This window comes from Cavia porcellus, unplaced genomic scaffold (genome assembly GCF_034190915.1).
Source record: "Cavia porcellus strain 051 isolate PalLab524CR breed Dunkin Hartley unplaced genomic scaffold, mCavPor4.1 scaffold_14, whole genome shotgun sequence".
Taxonomy (NCBI): Eukaryota; Metazoa; Chordata; class Mammalia; order Rodentia; family Caviidae; genus Cavia; species Cavia porcellus.
In genome coordinates, this window is record NW_026947497.1 from 22,681,862 (window position 1) to 22,701,906 (window position 20,045).

Here is a 20,045-nt window from a genome sequence, read left to right on the forward strand (position 1 = left end):
ATCACTAAAATATTTATATTTATATCCAATATTTATATTTACTTTCTTTTTCCAGCTGTTACAAAAGTTCATTTTATGAATATATGTCCAAAGCTGATAAATAGAATTAGAATTTACCTATTGAGTCAAAAACTGGTTTGTATCAGTTCAATTATACCAGAAAAAGTCCTTTATCATTTAAAAAAATCTTATTATTGTTTTGCTTAAATGTGATGATGTTGCAATTCAATAATGTGAAAATTAAAAGATAGGATTTTGAGTTCGTGTAATTAAATTGTTGAGTTTACATATAATTTTTTAATTTAAGAGAGAAAATTTGAAAACAACTGGAAACAAAAACCCTAAAGAGAAATACTTAAGAATGTAAAAATTAATTTCATACTTTAGGGCAAAAATTCCTGGTGAGACAAGCATTCATCCTTTGAGCCTCAAAAGATAGCTGCAGATCTCTTTAACTATGCTACATAATCAAACCAAGACTGCATTAAATCTGTTTAGATACAGTATAAATTTGATTTATATTTATTGTAAAAATATTTTGTAAACTTATCTTTTAAGTGTGCACTTACTCTTTCTTAAGTCTCTGTGAAATAAAGGTTTCAGGTAATAAAACATTACAGAGGCTTTCTACAGACTATAAGTGTTTAAACCACTTTTTGGCAAGTTAATATGCCTTGTTTTCCTTGCCATTAGATGCAACTAAATGTCCTATCAGTAGAAAAAGGAAAACACAGTATTTTCAAGAGGAAGTAGATGTCTAGCTCAAGCAAATGTTTCAGGATGTAGGCATATTAATCTTAATTTAGAACTCCCTGACTCTACCTGGGGTGGATGATTGGTACAATATCAGAATACTATTCTGTCTCAACATTAATTCTGTTCTACACTTAGTTCCCTTTCAGGGGTGTCTACCAATGACATTTAGAAAAATAAGAGGAAATGCACAGCTTTTTAAATATATGTTTCACTAAATAGAATGAAAAGGCTTTGTTTGTAATTTAACAGTTAGTATATGTTGAAGTTTCCTTCTCTCATCAGTTATAACTGGGCTTGTGAATGCATCTAAAATACATGTAGTTCAAACACTACTGTTGTAACTATCATGACTCTTTTACTAATAATTATTCTGCTCACAAGTGATGCTACTATCATAAGTTTTAGTTAGTTTACCCAAAACATGAATACTTGCAATGTCTTTTATAGATTCCTACATTATTTATTTCTGTGGTTTTGCTCAACTTCTTAGTCAGTGGCAAATATTTTTTTTTTTTTTTTTTTTTTTACTTTGTATCTTTGTGATTTATTTATAACACGTCAGGGAAAGCCCATTGTTTCATAAACTTGTGTGCTGTTTTGGAAAAAATCTGTTTTATTCTCATACCTTAAAATTTAGGGAAATTTGGAAAGAGCAAAAACAAAGCTTTCTTTTCAAAACTCTGCTGTAGTATTCCATGTACATGCAGACAAAGAAATACGGTAACGATTGACTCTAAAGCATTTTTCATGCATTTTTTTCTTTTAATTGTTTCAAGCTAAATTTACCCATTGTTTTAGTTCTGAATACTTTTATCAATTTAATTTCCTGAACCTTGACTTAAAATATGAGACACAGTTCTCTTTTTGAATTTCAAGGATAATGATAAAGTAACCTTGCTTGTTAAAATTCCCAACTCACTTATACTAAATAGCTCCATAGGTATTTCACAGTCCATTTTTAAATATTTATAAATTAATAAGTTAATTTCTATCCACAATCAAAACTTTCCCAGTGAAAATAAATGTAACATTTTGTATTCTCTGTATGTAGATTCTCTTAGAGTTTAACTTTTAACCTTTTAGGTTATACAGTCACTTCATAAGAATAAAGAAAATCTTTCACTGTTTTCATGAGGTTGGTAATAGCTGTATGAGTCTCAAACTTCCCCATATAAAATTAAATTGAAACATCATGAAAATATCCTCCTTGGATAATCATGTAATTATTCTAGAAAGCATACACGTTTTCAAATACTGGGAGTCATATCAGAATGTTTTGATCATAATACAACTGCATTTTTTCTGAATAATTATACCCATATATCCTTGGTGCCCAACACAGACAACTGGAGTAATGAATACGTTCCCGATTCCAGCATTTTGATGGCCTTGTTGAAACTGCTTCATGCTAAGGAATGCTGTATGAAATGTTTCTGTGTATGGCAGCTATGTGAGGTTAAAAATATTCCTTCTTTACAGAAATCATATGATGACATTTATGAATTTTGCATTTAATAAATGCATCTATTTTATAAATAGAATTGTATATGAATATTTTTATCATATTTTATGTATTTATATACCATATGTGGTATCTCCTTACAACTAAATTATCACTGAAATGCAAATATATATAAATATAAAAAATATAAATATAAATATAAATATAAATATATATAATATACATATATATATATATACACATATGCACACAAAAATATAAAACAATAAACTGCCAAGAAGAATTGTGGAACTAAATTAATTTCAGAAAATTGAACACAGATGTTTCAAAATATGGACTGGTTTCAATTTCAGGATCTGGTGGGCTATCAAAGTCCACTTATTTTGGGTTTCAACACTGGTGGATACAATTTTTAAAAATAATCTATTTATTGGTATATGATTCAGACATTTGATGCAAAGAGCAGAGGGAGAAAAGTGATCTCAGCTTTGTGTTTTTCAGAATAATACAAATGTTGAGAGAATTTTGTTTTGATATGTCCTTGTGTATTTTCAAGATGTAGGACACATGCACAAAGTCACTTACTAAACTTGTCAGGAATGAAAAGTCATTTTCTTTAAAGTAAAGTAGCTGTAGATATTTTCAAGGGCCTATGATTTCAGTGGTTAGGTTTCAGTTCCTGAGATAAGAATTATTTATTAGTATTGTACTTAGTGTAAAAATACTTATATTTTTATGTTTTCTCAATGATAAAAATTATTTTGATTTTTTAAAATTTTGTTACTTAATATATTTGTCACTATAAATTGAGCACAAGTTTTTCTTTTTTCATTTTTTTGTTAAAATTTTATATTTATTGCTTTGCCCCTCAGCATATCCCAACAAGCTCTTTCATTTTTTTTTTTTTTAAAGTATCTGCTTTGCTGTTGACAGCAAAGCTATAAAACCTTGGTATTGTGTTCTTTTTACCGCTGTAATTTAGTTGTTTACTCAAGGAAGTAGCATAGATGGTAAACCAGAATGTTCAGACTCAAGTTAATTGCTTACATTGCAGTCGATTTATGTGGCTATCACTTCATCGCTATGTGAAATTTTGTTAGTATGTCTAGTTGCTTTTAATCTTGAATAAAATAATTTCATACATCTTCATAGAACTAAATTTTATATTTCTGCTTGTAAGTATTATTTTTATCCAGGTATTTCCATTATTGAGTTTCAATAAAAATCCTACTTGAATTTGGGCCTTAGAGGAATAAAGATTCAACATTGGTGGCTGGCTTCCGTCATGAGAAATGCAGAAAATATTCTTAGGAAGTAATAAAAGATGCTTTGTATATAATACTTCCACCCACACACATATATCTAAGAACTCTCTTGGTGTCTGTCTTTTGTTTTTATCCATGTATCTCTTTTTGTTTCCCCCTCCCTCTTTCCCTTCTCTCTGTCTCTCTCTCTGTCTCTGTCTCTCTCTGAATTGCTGGATCTTTTTATTCTCCCAATCTGTAGAATTTTAAAACAAGGAAGCGACACAGGTTGTTAACCTTGGTCTGTTAAGATCGTAAAAAAATTCTTGTTTCCTGCTAATAAATTGACCTGTGTATCCCATTAACATTATTTACTCATATTTTTTCTGGTAATCAGGCTTCTATGTATTCTGAAGTTTACAGCTTCTCCTTTGTTCTCTTCTGTATAGTCGTAAGTAAACTGCAAAGATTATGAGTCACAATTCATAATGGGGAGAAAAACTACCTTTACAAAGATCTGCAAAATTATCTTCATAAATATTTTTCCTCTGAATCAATATATAGGCAAAAGAAAATATCCAATCATAGGAAAAGGGTACTTGTGGCATTATTATAAAGAACAGTTCTTAAATGGTAGAAAAGAAATTCCATTAGGCAAGTGATTTATAAGGAATTTAATGAGAATCAAGCAAAAGCTTTTCATAAAAAAGTATTCACAGAATCCTGAGAATGTCTAAGTTCAATACAAAAAAATGAAAGAGCATTTAAATTGTTTTAGAATACTTGACATTGAGTGGACAGCATTTCTGATAAATGGAAATTAGAAATGAATTAGTTGCAATAAACTTCAAAAATATAGGATCTAGTTGAAAGCAATTCCAGTTGCTCCATAGATATTCCCTAGTCCCAGAGTATAAAATCTTTACGAAGGATGTACACACGTGCACAATATATTTCTTATCATAATATCTTTTAATACCCCTAATATGTTTGAGATAAATTATAAAAATGCACATATCATTGTGGCTTAGTGAAGAGAATTCCTCCTCTGAAGCAGAAAATCTGATTTTTCTGTTATCATTACTTACCTTATTTGTTTTTAAATCTCTTACTAAACCAATAGGCTAGTGTATTCTCCACATCACATTTGTTATAAAAAATCTCTACAATTATTATCTGAAATTTAGATTTTTTTTAAGGAGTGACACATATTTCTAGAAAAGAACGTAGCTCAATTATAATATGAACGTTTATATTTGGGAACTTTTACGTATAATTTACTGCTAATAATTTTTAAAGAATACTTTGTAAAAACTTTAAATATATATAATAAAACTTTAGGGAGTGCCATATTCTCAAAGGCCATTTCCTGGCCAGTTGCTTAACAGGAATGAAAAAGTATTTATTGGTTCTGACAAGAAATGTAAAATTAGACTTACAGCATCCATGACTAATGCCATACAGCAGAACATTTTATTACTCTTCTCTGAAAATTGATGTTGGGCTCAATAAATTACTGAAGTTATAAATGCTGGGCCAGTAATACAGAATGTGGCACTGTTAGCTTAAGACCTGAGGGAATTATGTGATAGAAACAAAGAAGTGTAAACAAAAATCTGCTCCATGGATTACTATTCTCCTTTTTACTGGTGCAATTTAATGTTTCACCTTTCTTATAAATAGCAAGTAGTACATAGCTTGGTTGCTCCCTGAAAGGAACCTTCTTTTCAGATCAAAAGTTGAAAAGAGTTATTTGTATGTACTATTTACTAAAAAATATTAGAGCTAAATAATTTAAAAAGTCTTTTGGGGTGCAAAAATATATCCAACATGCAATATGTGCTAGAATTGTTGGTATACTTTAATCTGCAATAAGTAAATTTATTATTATTTTTTGTTTGTTTGTTTAATTTCAGGCATCAATTCCCAATTGGCTTATAGTATTGCTTCAGGCGACAGCCTGGCACAGTTTGCAATAGACAAGAATGGTATACTGAAAGTCATGAAAGCTTTGGACAGGGAAAGTCAGTCCTTCTACAACCTCGTTGTTCAGGTGCATGACCTGCCTCAGCTGCCAGCCTCCAGATTCACAAGCACAGCTCAAGTCTCCATTATTTTGCTGGATGTCAATGATAACCCACCAACATTTCTTTCCCCTAAATTGACATACATTCCAGAAAACACACCTATTGATACTGTTGTTTTCAAAGCTCAAGCATCAGACCCAGACAGCGGCCCAAATAGCTATATTGAATACACTCTCCTGAACCCTCTAGGAAACAAGTTTAGCATTGGCACCATTGATGGTGAAGTGAGGCTCACCGGAGAGCTGGACAGAGAAGAAGTTTCTAACTACACTCTAACAGTGGTGGCTACGGACAAAGGCCAACCACCTCTCTCTTCATCGACAGAGGTTGTAGTTATGGTGCTAGACATCAATGATAACAACCCTGTTTTCGCACAGGCTTTGTATAAAGTGGAGATTAATGAAGACACACTGACAGGAACGGACATACTCCAGGTGTTTGCAGCAGATGGAGATGAAGGCACAAATGGACAGGTTCGCTATGGCATTGTGGATGGCAATACCAATCAAGAATTTCGGATCGACTCTGTCACAGGAGCCATCACTGTGGCTAAGCCTTTGGATAGAGAGAAGATTGCTACTTATCTTTTAACTGTTCAGGCTGCAGATCGGGGCAGCACCCCCAGGACTGACACCTCCACTGTCAGCATTGTATTACTAGACATTAATGACTTTGTTCCCATATTTGAACTATCTCCATATTCTGTAAATGTCCCTGAGAATTTAGAGACACTTCCCAGAACAATTCTTCAGGTCAGTATACTTAAATATAAGAGGTATTGTGTCCACTACATGACCTCTCAATGGCCTCTCTTTGGCTTTCTCAAATCTTCACCTTCTTTCATCCTGAATGTTTGGTTTCACAGAGAGCAAATTTTGAAAAGTTTACGAACAACGTAACTAACATGTAATAACTTTATCATAGGTTAAAATATCCCATTTATCTATGTTCTTTTGTGTATATTGATGTTGCATTTATGAATCTGTATAGTGTAGAATTTTGTTTTACTGTGAGAATAGTATCTTCCCATAGCAGTAAAATAAAACAAGATCAAAATTTGAAAATTTTGTTAGAGGTGTTAGTATGCCCTCTTCATAAATTCCCCTAGCTAGTTGAAAGTGCTATTAAATAGTTTTGTGAAGCCAACTAAAAATGGTATGCTTTAATTTCATTCATATTTTAACCCAAGATATGTGCATTACATACTATTATTTATCACTTTTACTTACTTTTTCCTTGAAACCTGAAACTGTCTATTTGCAATGCTTTATTATGGCTAAGCCTTGTCATATTTATTTGATACATTTTCTTTATGTTGGGTACTGCATCAGATACACTTACATCCATGGTATAAACTATTTTTTTCTATAGGTGATAGCAAGAGATGATGACCAAGGATCTAACAGCAAACTCTCCTATGTTCTACTTGGTGGTAATGAAGACCAAGCTTTTACTCTGTCAGCCAGTGGAGAGCTTAGAGTGACACAGAGTCTGGACCGGGAGACAAAGGAGCACTTTGTTTTGGTGATAACAGCCACAGATTCAGGTAAGTCTAGTTCAGCTTTATTCAGTTGAGGATAATTTCTCTAAGAGTAAATGAAATTATTTCATTCACTAAATCAAATATTTAATGAAATTTATTAATACTTCAAATAATTACTGTATGTATATAATTAAAAGAACATAAATTGCTTTATGACATTTATGGGAAATTGAGCTTAAGCACATCATGAGTAAATCTGCGCTTTCATAAAACACAATGAATCTTTGCCCCATAAGCAATGTGATTGCCTATGAGTGTGAAATAATACTCTACCAGCAAAGTCAGGAGATCTTTAAAATATTTTAGCTTTGAAAACATCTAGATCGTTTTACTTGGTCATGCAATGAGAGTTGGAGCCCACAATTCCACTTCATTAATCCTGTAAATTCAGCAGCTTTGCTATAAAAAGCCTTTGGCAAACCCTAGAGAGTATCATTGAGAAAATGATTCTCACTGACATTTCAGTGTGCTAAACTGCCGTGGAATTGAGGACTAGCAATCTACATTAACCTTTAGAGTTTGGAAATAGTAATTGTACAAAATCGTGTGGCAGGTAACAATAAAACACAACTTTTTTTTAAAAAGAAGGAATAATATGTGTACATTTTAAATGTGAATACATAGACTACCTTTGTAAATGCTAAATACTTCTAATTCAAAATTGAAAGAATTAAATATTTGTTAAAGAACATTTATGACTTAAATAATGTGGATATTGTTTAAACACTTATTGAATAAATGACTGAATGAATCACTGATTGCCCAAAGGATTAATGAATTATGGACTAGTTTTATGTAGCATTTATTTATGAAAATAGATCCCACAACTCAGGATTTATGTATTAAATAATTTAATAATTTAAATATGTTGATATATGATTTAATTATGCTAACATAGTTAAACATTATTTTGGAAAAGTTCTTGCAAAAGGCAGCTTTACGGACTACTTTTCAGGCGTGTGTGTACTGGTATATATAATAACTGTAGAGAAATAAGCATAGATACTTATATAAAACACATGCAAAGATTTCAAATGGATTTTTTTACTCATGTTTTAATGTTTTGCATTAATATGTTAATATTTTTGTTGTATATGGCCAATCTAATTAGATTCAATGCATTTTTCATGGCAGTAGTTTTTTTTAAAAAAAAGTGGAAGATTTTGAGATGAGAAGCAATAAAAGGGTTATATTCAGTACTGCAATGATAGTGCCCTTGATTTTTAAATGAGCTCTTTCTCTTTATTTACACACAGTATATATATATATATATATATATATATATATATATATATATTTTTTTTTTATGGAAAAAAAGATAATCTCTTTATTTTTAATGTCTGTGAATTATCATGTTAGGTTACATGTAAAGTATACAAATTCCGAGGAGTGATCAACTCAATGCAGTGTGATAGGCACATAAAATTTAAACCAAATAAAATCGAAATGTTTCTTCATGTGTGGAGTCAGTGTTGTGTTTCATGGTCTCTAAGCCTTAAGGATAAGCACTCTTGTATGAAATATACAGTCACTTTTACGTTGCAAAAATCAGTCAAGTACTTGAAAAGTCATCTAAAAATAATGTAAGGTGAACTGCTTATAAAGTGGCAGAAAGTCAGATGTTAGAACCAAGGTGTTAATACTGAAACATCCCAGATGAAACATGTTTCATCTTGTGACAAGTGGAAATGCTTGGTCAATACTAGGCACAAACATAGACTGAGTGAAAGTGAAGAGCTGAAAAGAGGAGGAGAAAAATCTAGAAGCAGAAATCTAATTCCTTATGGCATCAGTCATTATAAAACATCCTGCAAAGAAGGCAAATCATAACTCCCCTATCCACACTGCCAAGTGGTAGAAGGAAAGGATTTTGAGAGTCAAAGCTATAATCCATGGAGACCCATCCTGGGCAGGGAACAGCCATAGAAGTTCTCCACAAGGGAATTTTTATTTTGCAACATTCTATGTAGTCAAATTCTGTGGAGAATTAAAAATTTATCATGTGCTTGTGCAGGAAAGGAAGGATTATTGTAAAGGGAAAGGAAATTATTATATTTTACCACGTATCTATCTTTGTAAATCAGTATGCCAGATTATACAGATAGTTACTGATGATTTTACACATGATTTTTCATTATCTCACTTATGCACATGTAAGGGTTTTTAGTTTTTCTTCTTTTCAGAGTTGTTAATAATTTGCTCAAGATGGCATAGTTAATAAATAGCATAGTAGGTTCAGACCATGCCACATCTGACTTCAGAGTGTAGAGAGCACTGAAGGTTTCAGGTGGAGGTCAAGGGAAATTTGGAAAACAGTCCCTTCAAAAATCATTTCATTTACACAGCAACCTGTGTAATAATGAGCAAGATGCAATGATGAAAATACATTTGAACTGCTCTTATTTGAATTCTGATTCTGTCATAATTTTATTGGTAATTCAAGTGAATTATTTCAATGTCAGTACATTCTTCTATAAAGCGTGGGTAATAATAGATACGAAGTACTTACAAGGTTTAATTAATACCACATATGTTAAATTGCTAAGCATTATTCCTATCACAGTATACAAATGATTTTAATAATAGCTATTATCTATGAACTTCAAATATTTAAAAACTCTTAGAAACAATTTCCCATTTTCTTATTACATAATTACTCTCATTAAAAGATATATGGATTGGATTTTCAAAATCTCTACTTAAAACATTATTGTTCATATAGAATTTCATTTTATTGAACTTCATTTTATAGACTGGATATCAGTCAGTGCTCACTAGAGAAACAGATTTAATGCAAAACACATAAATATATAAGGATTTAAAGGATGGGCTTATAATGGCCACCTGTAGAGTCAGGTGTGGAAGAGTGCAAAAGGGCTGTCTGAGGACTGAAGAGATTTAAAGGGTGAAAGCCTAGAGCTCATGGTAGAACTCCTGAGCAAGTCCATGTCATTAGCCCGGAGTCTGCCCTGGAGGCTGAAGAGTGTACCTTGGAAGCCAGGTGAAGAGGTCCAAGGTGAAAATCACGACTGGAGCTCTTTGAAGACACAGAAGCAGCCTTCCTTCTTCATTCCCCCTTTATTCCATCCAGTCTGCAAGCCTTTTGGCTGGTGCCTCTGGCACCCAGGGTTGATCTTGTTTCCTGTTTTTGGTAAATCCCTTCAGCCACACCCAGAGCTGTGCTAATCCAATTTAGTAGAGTGTTTCTTACTCACATTGACACACTCAATTAACTAGCACAGATTGGTACACTGGAAATATTATTTCCTTTGGAACTTTTAAAGTATATAACTCATAGCAGTTATTTTTAAAAATGCACGGGCTTAAAAAACTAGTTCAGCCAAGTTATGGTTAAAGTGGATTGTGTATACTAGTCAACAAATTCAACCACCATTTCTGATGTAGTTTCCATTTAAATTGTAACAGGAAAAGGATATTTCCTTAGGTTAATAAAACAACCAGAAGCACAAAAGAAGTGATAAGAGTTAATCTTTTTTGATAGACATATGTGAGAGAGCTGAAGGAATTTTTACATGATGGTTCAAACACTGATCTAAATGTGCACCTAGCTCCAGGACCAAAACCTGGTTGCAGGAAACTAGATTGCATATATTTCTTAGGGCATCAACTTTGAACATGACAAAAATCAGATGCTTTAAATTCTTAATATTAAGACAAATAATGGAGGTCTAAGTCTAATGAGAAATGTGGAAACTTTCTATGTGCAGGTCCTAGCCAATGTTGGGATAGAAGAGTTACAAGTCACTTTCATTTAAGGAAACTGAAAAGATAAGCAAAATAGGAAAAAATGTGTTTAGAAGTGTTATTCAGAGCCTTAATAGTGCTAACAAACACAAAAAGAAGCATAAATGAATTTCAGTGACACAGTTGCCTTAAACTCACAGAATTTTATCAGTCCTGGAAATCAAAGAATTAAACCTTATCTCAAAGTGCAAATCTCGATGATAATGTTTTGGGGTTGCTTTTGAAATGGACTGATGTTTTTATAGTCACTGGTGCGAAGCTTTTCCATGAGAAGTCTGAAGACTTTTTCAATAGGTAATTTCAAAAGCAATCAAAAATTGTGAGGAAAGCCTAGATGACCAAGAATTATTAACAGTTCTATCTGAACACAATTCTGCATTTAATTAATTCCCTTATATATTTCTGATATCATGAATAAACATGTTTTCAGGGAAATATGGAAGCTTTAGACATGGTGTTTTAGAACTTACCAGTTTACTCCCATTTTCTGGGAATGAAGTTTCTGATACAGGACATATTCATTGCTGTGATTTAGCAGTCAAAATCGGTAGATGACATGAGAAAATTCAGAAGAATATGGTGTCTTATAGATCACAGATGCCATCTTCTCAAACTTGTAGTGTTATGAGAGCCAGTAAAATGTCAAAATATTCTTAAGAGAAACTGTGACAGTTTTATTCCTTATCTCACAAATCACTTATCCTTTGCTCTTTTCCAACTCTTATCTGGTGGCAGCCTGAAGATAATTCAATGTCAGCAATATGGCGGGAATTGAAGCAGCAGCTTTTTGATCATGTGAACCTCTAAATCTTTGATTTTCTTCTTCTTCTTTTTTTTTTTTTTTTTTTTGAGAAAACATTAACATTCCAGCTATCATTGTCTTTTTATTTACTGTCTGCATTATCTATAGAAAAGCACATCTGGAAAGTCTCTACCTACTGTCTGCTGCTCAAAATAAGTTACAGCCATCCTATCATGTGTAAGGCAGAATGCTACGTTGCTAGCAAAACCAGAACAGAATATAACAATTTTGCTCATTTTTCCTATATGATTAAATGATTAAACAAGCTAAAACTCAACTGAAGATGGTGGGTTTTTTTAAACTTTAATTAAAAGTATAGCTAGTCTACTTTCACTCTATGTTACGTGCTGATAGTTCTTTTGGAAATACCAAATAGAAACTCTGAGGTAGCTATAGCATCTCTCTGGTACAGGAATGCAGGTGCCACTGCATGCTTCTTGTAAGACAGAAACTCATTCAAAATTAATTAAGGTCTTTCACATGGTTAGGTGTTCTATTTCTAAGTAGTTTTTCTTATCATAGTTTATCTTCCTATTTGCCATATGTGCCATAAATCAATATCTTAAATGTACTAGTAACAGGAAATTATCAGAGAACGCAGAACAGCATACTTTTAAAAATTAACCCAGAATGTCAGTTTACAAAATGGAAATATATGTTAGAGGTAAATTCATAGGCATTCTAGTTAAACCAAACAGCGAATTTTACCTCTTGTATGTTTTAGCTACATGACTTTAGACAAGTTACCTGTACTTTGTTTTATATCTTTATGTAAAAATACTAATGCCTATTTAAAAGTATATTGTACAAAATAGGTATAAGAATGTCTTATTTAGTAATTAAAACTACTTATGCTTAGTAGGACCAAAGTAAAGCTTTTTAACATCTGTCTGCTTCCTTAAACTTTGCAAATAGCTCTCTGTCCATCATTTCACGATTTCTGGAGATAAATATTCTTCTTGCTACTCTTTCTGGAAGACCATTAACCAGTGAACTCCAGCTCACAAATGTCCAAAAGTTTCTGAACTTATCTACCTTTCTTTGTGTTCACTACTATCACCATTGTCTAGGCCATGACTAGTAACTGCCTCTCTTCTGTCCTACACACTGTCTTCCCAATAAGCAGCTCATGAACTTTTCCAATGACAAATCAGATCATCATACACTATGACTTGCTTAAAAATCCTCTAGTGAGTTCCAAGATTAACATCTAACTTAAAACCGAATGACCAAGTGCCTATGTGACTTCCTCCTCTGATACCTTCTGTGGCCCTTGGACAACCATGATACACCAGCCCCAGCTCAGCACATGATCTGTCTCTTGACAATTTTACGTCAGTAAGTTCTTGTAGTTAATTTGAAATCAGCCACCTTGCAAGTATTTACACTATGAAAGTCAGCAAATCAAGGTGGCTTTTCTTTCAAGAGAAGTTGATAAAATATGTCCACTGCAAATGCCAGGCAATCTGGCTTCTTTAGAAACAGCAAACTTTTCTCTTGCCTTGGCATTTTGCACTTGTAGGTCTCTGCCTGGGGTGTTCTGTACTGTGACCAGACATTTTGTTGCAATCAATTTATAGGGAAAAAGCATTCATGTCTTTATCATTTTGTCATCCAATCTAGGCAATATTTCACCTTCTTGAAGAGAATTTGATTGATCACCAATCTAGTGTTCTACTTCTCTCTCTCTCTATGGAGTGTCTCTATGTATCACTTTGCCTTATTTTTTTAACAGTGATTGCTACCCCAAATCATATGTTTAGTATGATATAATATACATGAGTATGTTAGTTTACCTCATCCACCTTTATCAGCATTAATTTTGAATTTAAAGTCTTATTCAAAACCAAATTCTAAGAAACACTCAAAATAGGACCTGTGATAACACAGGCACAAAGTAACTACTTGTTGAATGAATGATTTAAATAAGTGAAAATAATGATAATTTATTATCAGTCATTGACCCACTAGTTTAATATGCAAAGCTATTCTTATTTTTACCATATCTAGAATTTATTGTATTGTTATAGATTTATCAGTTGCAAGTTTTGTAAAGGGTCTTCAAAAGGAAAAGTGCAAATATTTTTAAGTTCATGGATGACATTCCAGAAGTTTTTGCTGCATTGGTTGTGGTCATTCAAACTGACCTCTGCCTTGAAAGGCAGCACAAATGTTTGAGGCTGTATGGTGTTTAGTGTGATGTGATAAATGGCAGTCATATGTAAGGAACCACTGAAGCATTTTATGGTTTTAATTCAGTTTCAAATGCTTGAAATGCTACTTGAGCCATATTTTCATGACTGTCCTCTGAACCTTCTGGCTCTTATTCAATTCTGTTATCTGAAAGATATTTCTAGACAGGTCTTGTTGCTACTCTGAACTTAGCTGTTTATGTTTTCTTAGTTTAATATGCTAATGCTAAATTCCCCTAAAGAGGAACTATAGACTTTATAAAAGTTTTATCATTTGGCAATGATTTTACACATAAGTGTCAAACACAACAGAAGTATGAACCCTCCATAAAATTCAAATATGCCAGTTCTATTCCACACTTATCCTAGACATGACACAGGATTTGTATAGCCTAAATATAACAAACTGTCACTTTTTACCTTGATGTAGTATAAAAAGTTTACTTGGTTTTAATTTTGTTATGAATATTTTGGAGTTTGGATAGTATATTCCAATGAGACATATACATACGTGAAAGTAATTTGTCCAGGATATTTGGAATTTTTTTAAACTTAAAAATGATTAAATGCCCCCACTGGTAAAATCAAAATCTGTGAGCCACTAATGTCTGCCCCTAGTCTTGCAGAGAACTAAATCAGTATTGGAGCAGGCAACAAAACCACATGGTGTCTCATTGGGGGACATTGCAACCCAGTGTGTAATATGGAGGTATTTTAAAAGAAAATTATATAAAAATTCTAATTTAGAGAGATACGATTCAAAATGATAAACATTTTTGGCATGAAGACATCTTGTAAAGGAGCCAGTCCACTTCCCTTATTTTCCAGATAAGGAAATAAAAACCTGGGACAAATTTGCAGTTTGCCATAGCCCATAGCCCCAGGTAGTGACAGGGTTTCCAAGAGTATCCAATGGTACCCAAAATTTCTGCCTTTCAGCTCTTGCTCTCCTAGATTATATTTCTTACATATTTTAAGAAAGTCAGGCTATTCCTAAAATAACCAGTTGACTCTCTGTATGGTGTAAATTTCTAAAACTACATTTTAAAAGTTCTTTTCATAAGCTATTTTTATCAATACAATATTTAACTATTAGTTTCATTTAATAAATAAATGCCTTAAAACAATTAAAATTAAGCTTAATTAGTAGAAACCTGTAATTTCTACACTGTTTTTGAAAAATATGCTTAAATTTAGGCATTGTTAAAGTTAAGTCACTAAAGAGACCATATAAAACTTATAAAAATTACTATAGGTAGAAGCTGATTATATTATATATGATATATTATCACTGGAAATTGCCATTTTTCCTTTATTAAAATCAAACAATGATATTAACTTAACATAGCTTGTAACTTCTGATTATAGTCAATAAGACAATTATGCTTGTATGGATTTCTTTGTACCAGTTTATCAGAATATATATATATATATATATATATATATATATATATATATATATGGAACTCTCGCTTCCAAATAGACTACTAGCTGCTAAAGAAATGGTGGTGGAAAAAAAAAGTCTCTGTGCTTATAGAGCTTGGGTTACAGGAATTGAAGACAAATTGACTATATATGTGTGTGTGTGTGTGTGTGTGTGTGTGTGTGTGTGTGTGTGTTTGGAGATTTTGCCTGGAAGAGTAGAGCTAGAAAACTTTAGCCTTTTTTGTATGGGAGATTCTGTTCATAGGTCAGAAGAACAGAAGGCTGATAGAAATTCTACCAGTAAAGACCAGGTTCAGGAGATTTCTGCTGGGAAGGACTGCATTGATTGTTGGAGTTCAGACGATGTGTGTTATGGTCTGTATTTTGGTCTTGTCCAGAGACTTTGCCTGAGATGAAAGGCAGTGGACTAATTAATGTGGCATAAGAAATATCCAAGGCAGTCTAATGTTGGGGCAGTGACATAGCTATTATTGGGGGCTTTTAGCCAGATTTATGTTGCAAATCAAGAGCAAAGAATCTAGCAGGATGATTAAAAATGAGTCTGGTGAGAAAGGAAGCTCCAATAAAGTTGTGGACTGCAAAGACAAAGTTAAGGATATCTCTACTGCTGAAAAATAACACCACAACCGAAAAGATCTCTTGAGGATAGCACAAGAAGTAGCAAGTGTCCACCTTTTACAGCCTCAAAAGTGAAAGACTTTGCTTTGAGGAGAAAGCCACAGAGCATCATGTTCCAGAAAGTCAGCAGCCACACTATGTTCCACCTCGCCCTGAAACCAGCTGATTATGGAGTAAAACCTCCAAAGTCTGTGAGCTAAATAAACTTTTCCATCCTTAATTTTTGGCATTGGGTATTTTATCTCAGCACTGAGAGAAAAGTAACCAACACAATGCTCTTTCCTCTCAGTACAAAGAAGGGACCTGTCACATATTGGCCCTATGACCTTCATCAGGCTGAAGAGGAAAAGCAGAGACCTTGGTATACTCACCATTTCCCAAGCGATGTTGTATGAAAATATGTGTTATATTAAGATGTCATACTTCGGGTGATGTGTTCTGAACATGGTCAGATGTTAAGTAGTGATCTGTCTCACTCACTGTGAAGGTGGACTCAAGTGGACTGGAGGATGGAATTGGAAGCAAGTGAGGTTAAGAAATGAGACCAGTCAAACGTGAGTCTCAGGTTATGGACAGGAACAATTTGGAGATGAAGAGAATGAAGATTTTAGGGGAGATAAGAATTGTCTTTTGAACATATTACACTTGAGATATAATGAGATATTCAATAGAGGTATCAAATAGAAAGACATAAATATTTGGCTTTTAAAGAAGACATTCAGGAGACGTGGAGCTTAGGAAACTACAAACATTAGATGACATGGTTTTGTGTATCCTGAGCACATGTACCTATCAGAATTTATGTTTATGATTTCATTTAACCCCACAATAACCCAGTAATTTACCATACTGCTTTTCCATTTTTATGACTTCAAAAAGTGGGGGGGACCCCAAACTGAGAATTAAGAAAAGTTAAATCGATTGATGTAGGTGTTATATAACTATTAATCAGTGAAAATGTGATTTGAAGTCATCAGGCAATTGTTTCTTAATCATTACTCACTTCTTCCTATGATTTTCTTGTCTACCATACATTTTGTTTACATCATGTTTATATGAATTTCTACATTTTAGATTAATTCTTTTTATTGAAGACAGCATTAATTTAAGAAGTGGAAAATTAGTTGCTGTTCTGTCATTAATATAGTTTTAAAAGTAAAACTATTCACAAATTAGAAAACCCAGGCTTATATTTCTCATTAAATCATCAAATCAAGGTATATATATATATATATATATATATATATATATATATATTCAAAGCAAATGTTAGCTTTTATACCAAGATTATCCAAGATGCATAATATACACATGCTTGCATAGACAATGCAGCCATTTGGGTTGTGTGTGTGTTTGCACTTAACATGGAGTGGCAGATTCATCCGTATAAAAACCACATTATTTTTTATCAATTTGTAGTCTAATACATTGTACTACAATGATATAGATATATTCTGGTCATACATTTTGCCAGAAAATTCAGTTGTGAAGTGTCTGTGTGTCAGAATAATTAATAGGTCTTTGGGGAAAAGTCCAATTATTAGCATTTCTAATTAAGGACATTTATCATCCAACTGAAAGAAAGAATAAACTCCATTCTTATGCAGGGGTTGGAAATTACTTCTTAATGGAGGGGAACAAGATCTTTTAACAGAAGTTAATGCTAATAGCTAAAAGGACTAATTACCATGTTTTATTTTCTCAGTGAGGGTATGATGACATTTTGAATTAATGCTGTCAGTCACATTGTTTAGCCTAAGAGGTCATTGCATTACAATTGGCTCTATAATCAAAGAGGTTAGATTTGTGCTATATGACATTTTTCCATCTGAAGGGTTCTTTTAAATGCTTTAGAAAGATCGAATTTTGTTGACAGAATTAATTTTTTGAAAAGCTTGTCTTGCCTGTGATGAATAATTTTAATAATACAAATTGCTTAAAAACCTTTCTTTCATAAGACTAATAATTGCATCTATCAAATAGTGTTAAAGTCATTTTCAGCTATTTGCATTTAGCTTATTGCTATATCTGAGACTATTTGGTTATTTCCATTGGAATTTTTGCAAATAACTTTCTTCCAGTCAACTACTCTGTTAGTAAGAACAACTGCACAGAATTATTTTTAATTTAATTTAATTTAATTTAGTTTTAATTTATTTGTTTATTTATACAGTCTTGCTGGCTTTGAACTTACTTATGTAGCTCAGGCTGGCCTCAAATTCAAAGTGATCCTCCTGCCTCAGATTTCTCAGTTTTAGGATTACAGACATGTGCTACCACACCTAGCAGAATTTTATTGTTATAAATTCAAAAACACATCAGATAGTTTAACCACTAAAATTTTATTGAATAAGAGCTAAGTTGACATTATGTTCTATATGATTAGAATTTAATAAAATAAATTCAACCTATGAATGAAAATTCAGTTTACATAAACTAATAATCTGAGAACACAAAGGAAATATATCTCTGAAATGGCAGCAAGCAATTTCTAACATTAAAAACAGATGATATGATCTAAAACATAAAATTATATATATAGGAATTAATGATTTTATTATGAATATTTTTTTCTTTTTAAAAGTCCTTTAATTTTATATTATCATAATTATTTTGAGGCATACTTGGATAGCTAGTTCTTAAATCTGTAATTTGATGTTTTCAATATGCAGGCAGGTGCCAAGCTGAATTCAAAATGTGTTGGTAGCCTGTAGTATTCCCAAGTTTTAATATTTGTTGATTTTTTTTAACGTCTTCTACATAGTAATTCTGTATAATCTGCTTTTCAGGGATAACATTCTTGGATAACATTGATATAGGAAAGATATAACTTCTGACCTGTTAGATATCAGATGTGCTGAGTTTGTGTCCCTGAAAATTGAATGAATTCTAGGAAACAATGGAGGTTAAGAGTACAAGAAGTTTATTGTGAGATAGCTCCTAAGTCTTGAAAGTGGTTGGCCACAGAGACCCTTTGTCATGGGTAATTTATGAAGCAAAGTCAGAATGTGGGTACAGTGTGGGTCAAGTTACAATCAACACATAAGATAACAGGTATAGTTGCTTATTAATATTGATCCAATAGTGAAGCAGGTCATAGCAAGAGTACATGGAGAGAACAAATGCATTGTGGGAAGGGATGACCCAGATGCTCTGGTCATCCATCTGGGCAATTGATGCTTATTTGGACTTGGGGACCAGGTAATGAAATTAGAGTATAATCTCAAATTGTTTTTTATCACCTAGTGAGGCCTGGCCTTTGCATCTTGGTCTTGGGCCTATTCCTCTTCAGATGCACCTCCAACCACAATTTTGTTGTCTTTATTTTTCACTGACTTCCTTGAAAGCCCAGTACTTTTCTGACTGTATATTAAATCCTTTCTAACTTAGCTGCCTATAATATTATCTAATTTATACTAATATATTTGTAGGACTAGTAGGTATCAAAAATGTTATTTTAAAATATCTTAAAACCTCATGTGTCATATTTAAAATAGGTTGCATACCTATTTGTTTTACATATTTTCCAAGTTCAAATTTAAATATAACCACATTATCTTCACTGTTAATATAGAATGGCCAAACTTGAACATATTCTCAATGGATGCTTTACTTCCTGTGAGAAAAACAGGGAAAAAGATGCTAATACTTCATTGAAACGAAACACAAAGACAGGCACTTCATGCACCAAATGATTAATTCAAAGAACGAAACCAACTGCTTTGCAAAGCTATAGATTTTAGTTAAGCAAAACTTGTATTTTGCTGAATATTTTTTTGTATTTCTGAAACCTATATATTTTTTTAAACATCGTAAACTAATTATTATTATGCCTCACAAATGTATGAAATGTGAAACCAATCATTACTAATTGTTTTTTATTTTCTTCTTTTGCTGAAAAATCTCCTGTTAATTCTTCCACATTTATTTTTCAATAGAGACATTGATATTAGTCTGTCAAGGCTAAATTTCTGCATCAAGTACAGACACACACACACGCATGTGCACACACACACACACGCACGCACACAAACACACACACACACACACACACACACACACACACACATGAATAGTAGTTTCCTTATCCAAAGGAAAAATATTCCAAGATCCCCATTTGATACCTAAAG

The 20,045-nt window shown here is 32.5% G+C and overlaps 1 protein-coding gene across 1 annotated transcript in view; it reads left to right on the plus strand.

Annotated features, from left to right (window-relative positions):
- Fat4 (FAT atypical cadherin 4) overlaps positions 1-20,045 on the plus strand; it is a 156,466-nt gene that overhangs the window by 83,891 nt on the left and 52,530 nt on the right. The window contains exons 5-6 of the mRNA XM_063260749.1: positions 5,379-6,301; positions 6,921-7,095. Of these exons, the coding sequence (XP_063116819.1) occupies positions 5,379-6,301; positions 6,921-7,095 (1,098 nt within the window). The remainder of the gene's footprint in view (positions 1-5,378; positions 6,302-6,920; positions 7,096-20,045) is intronic.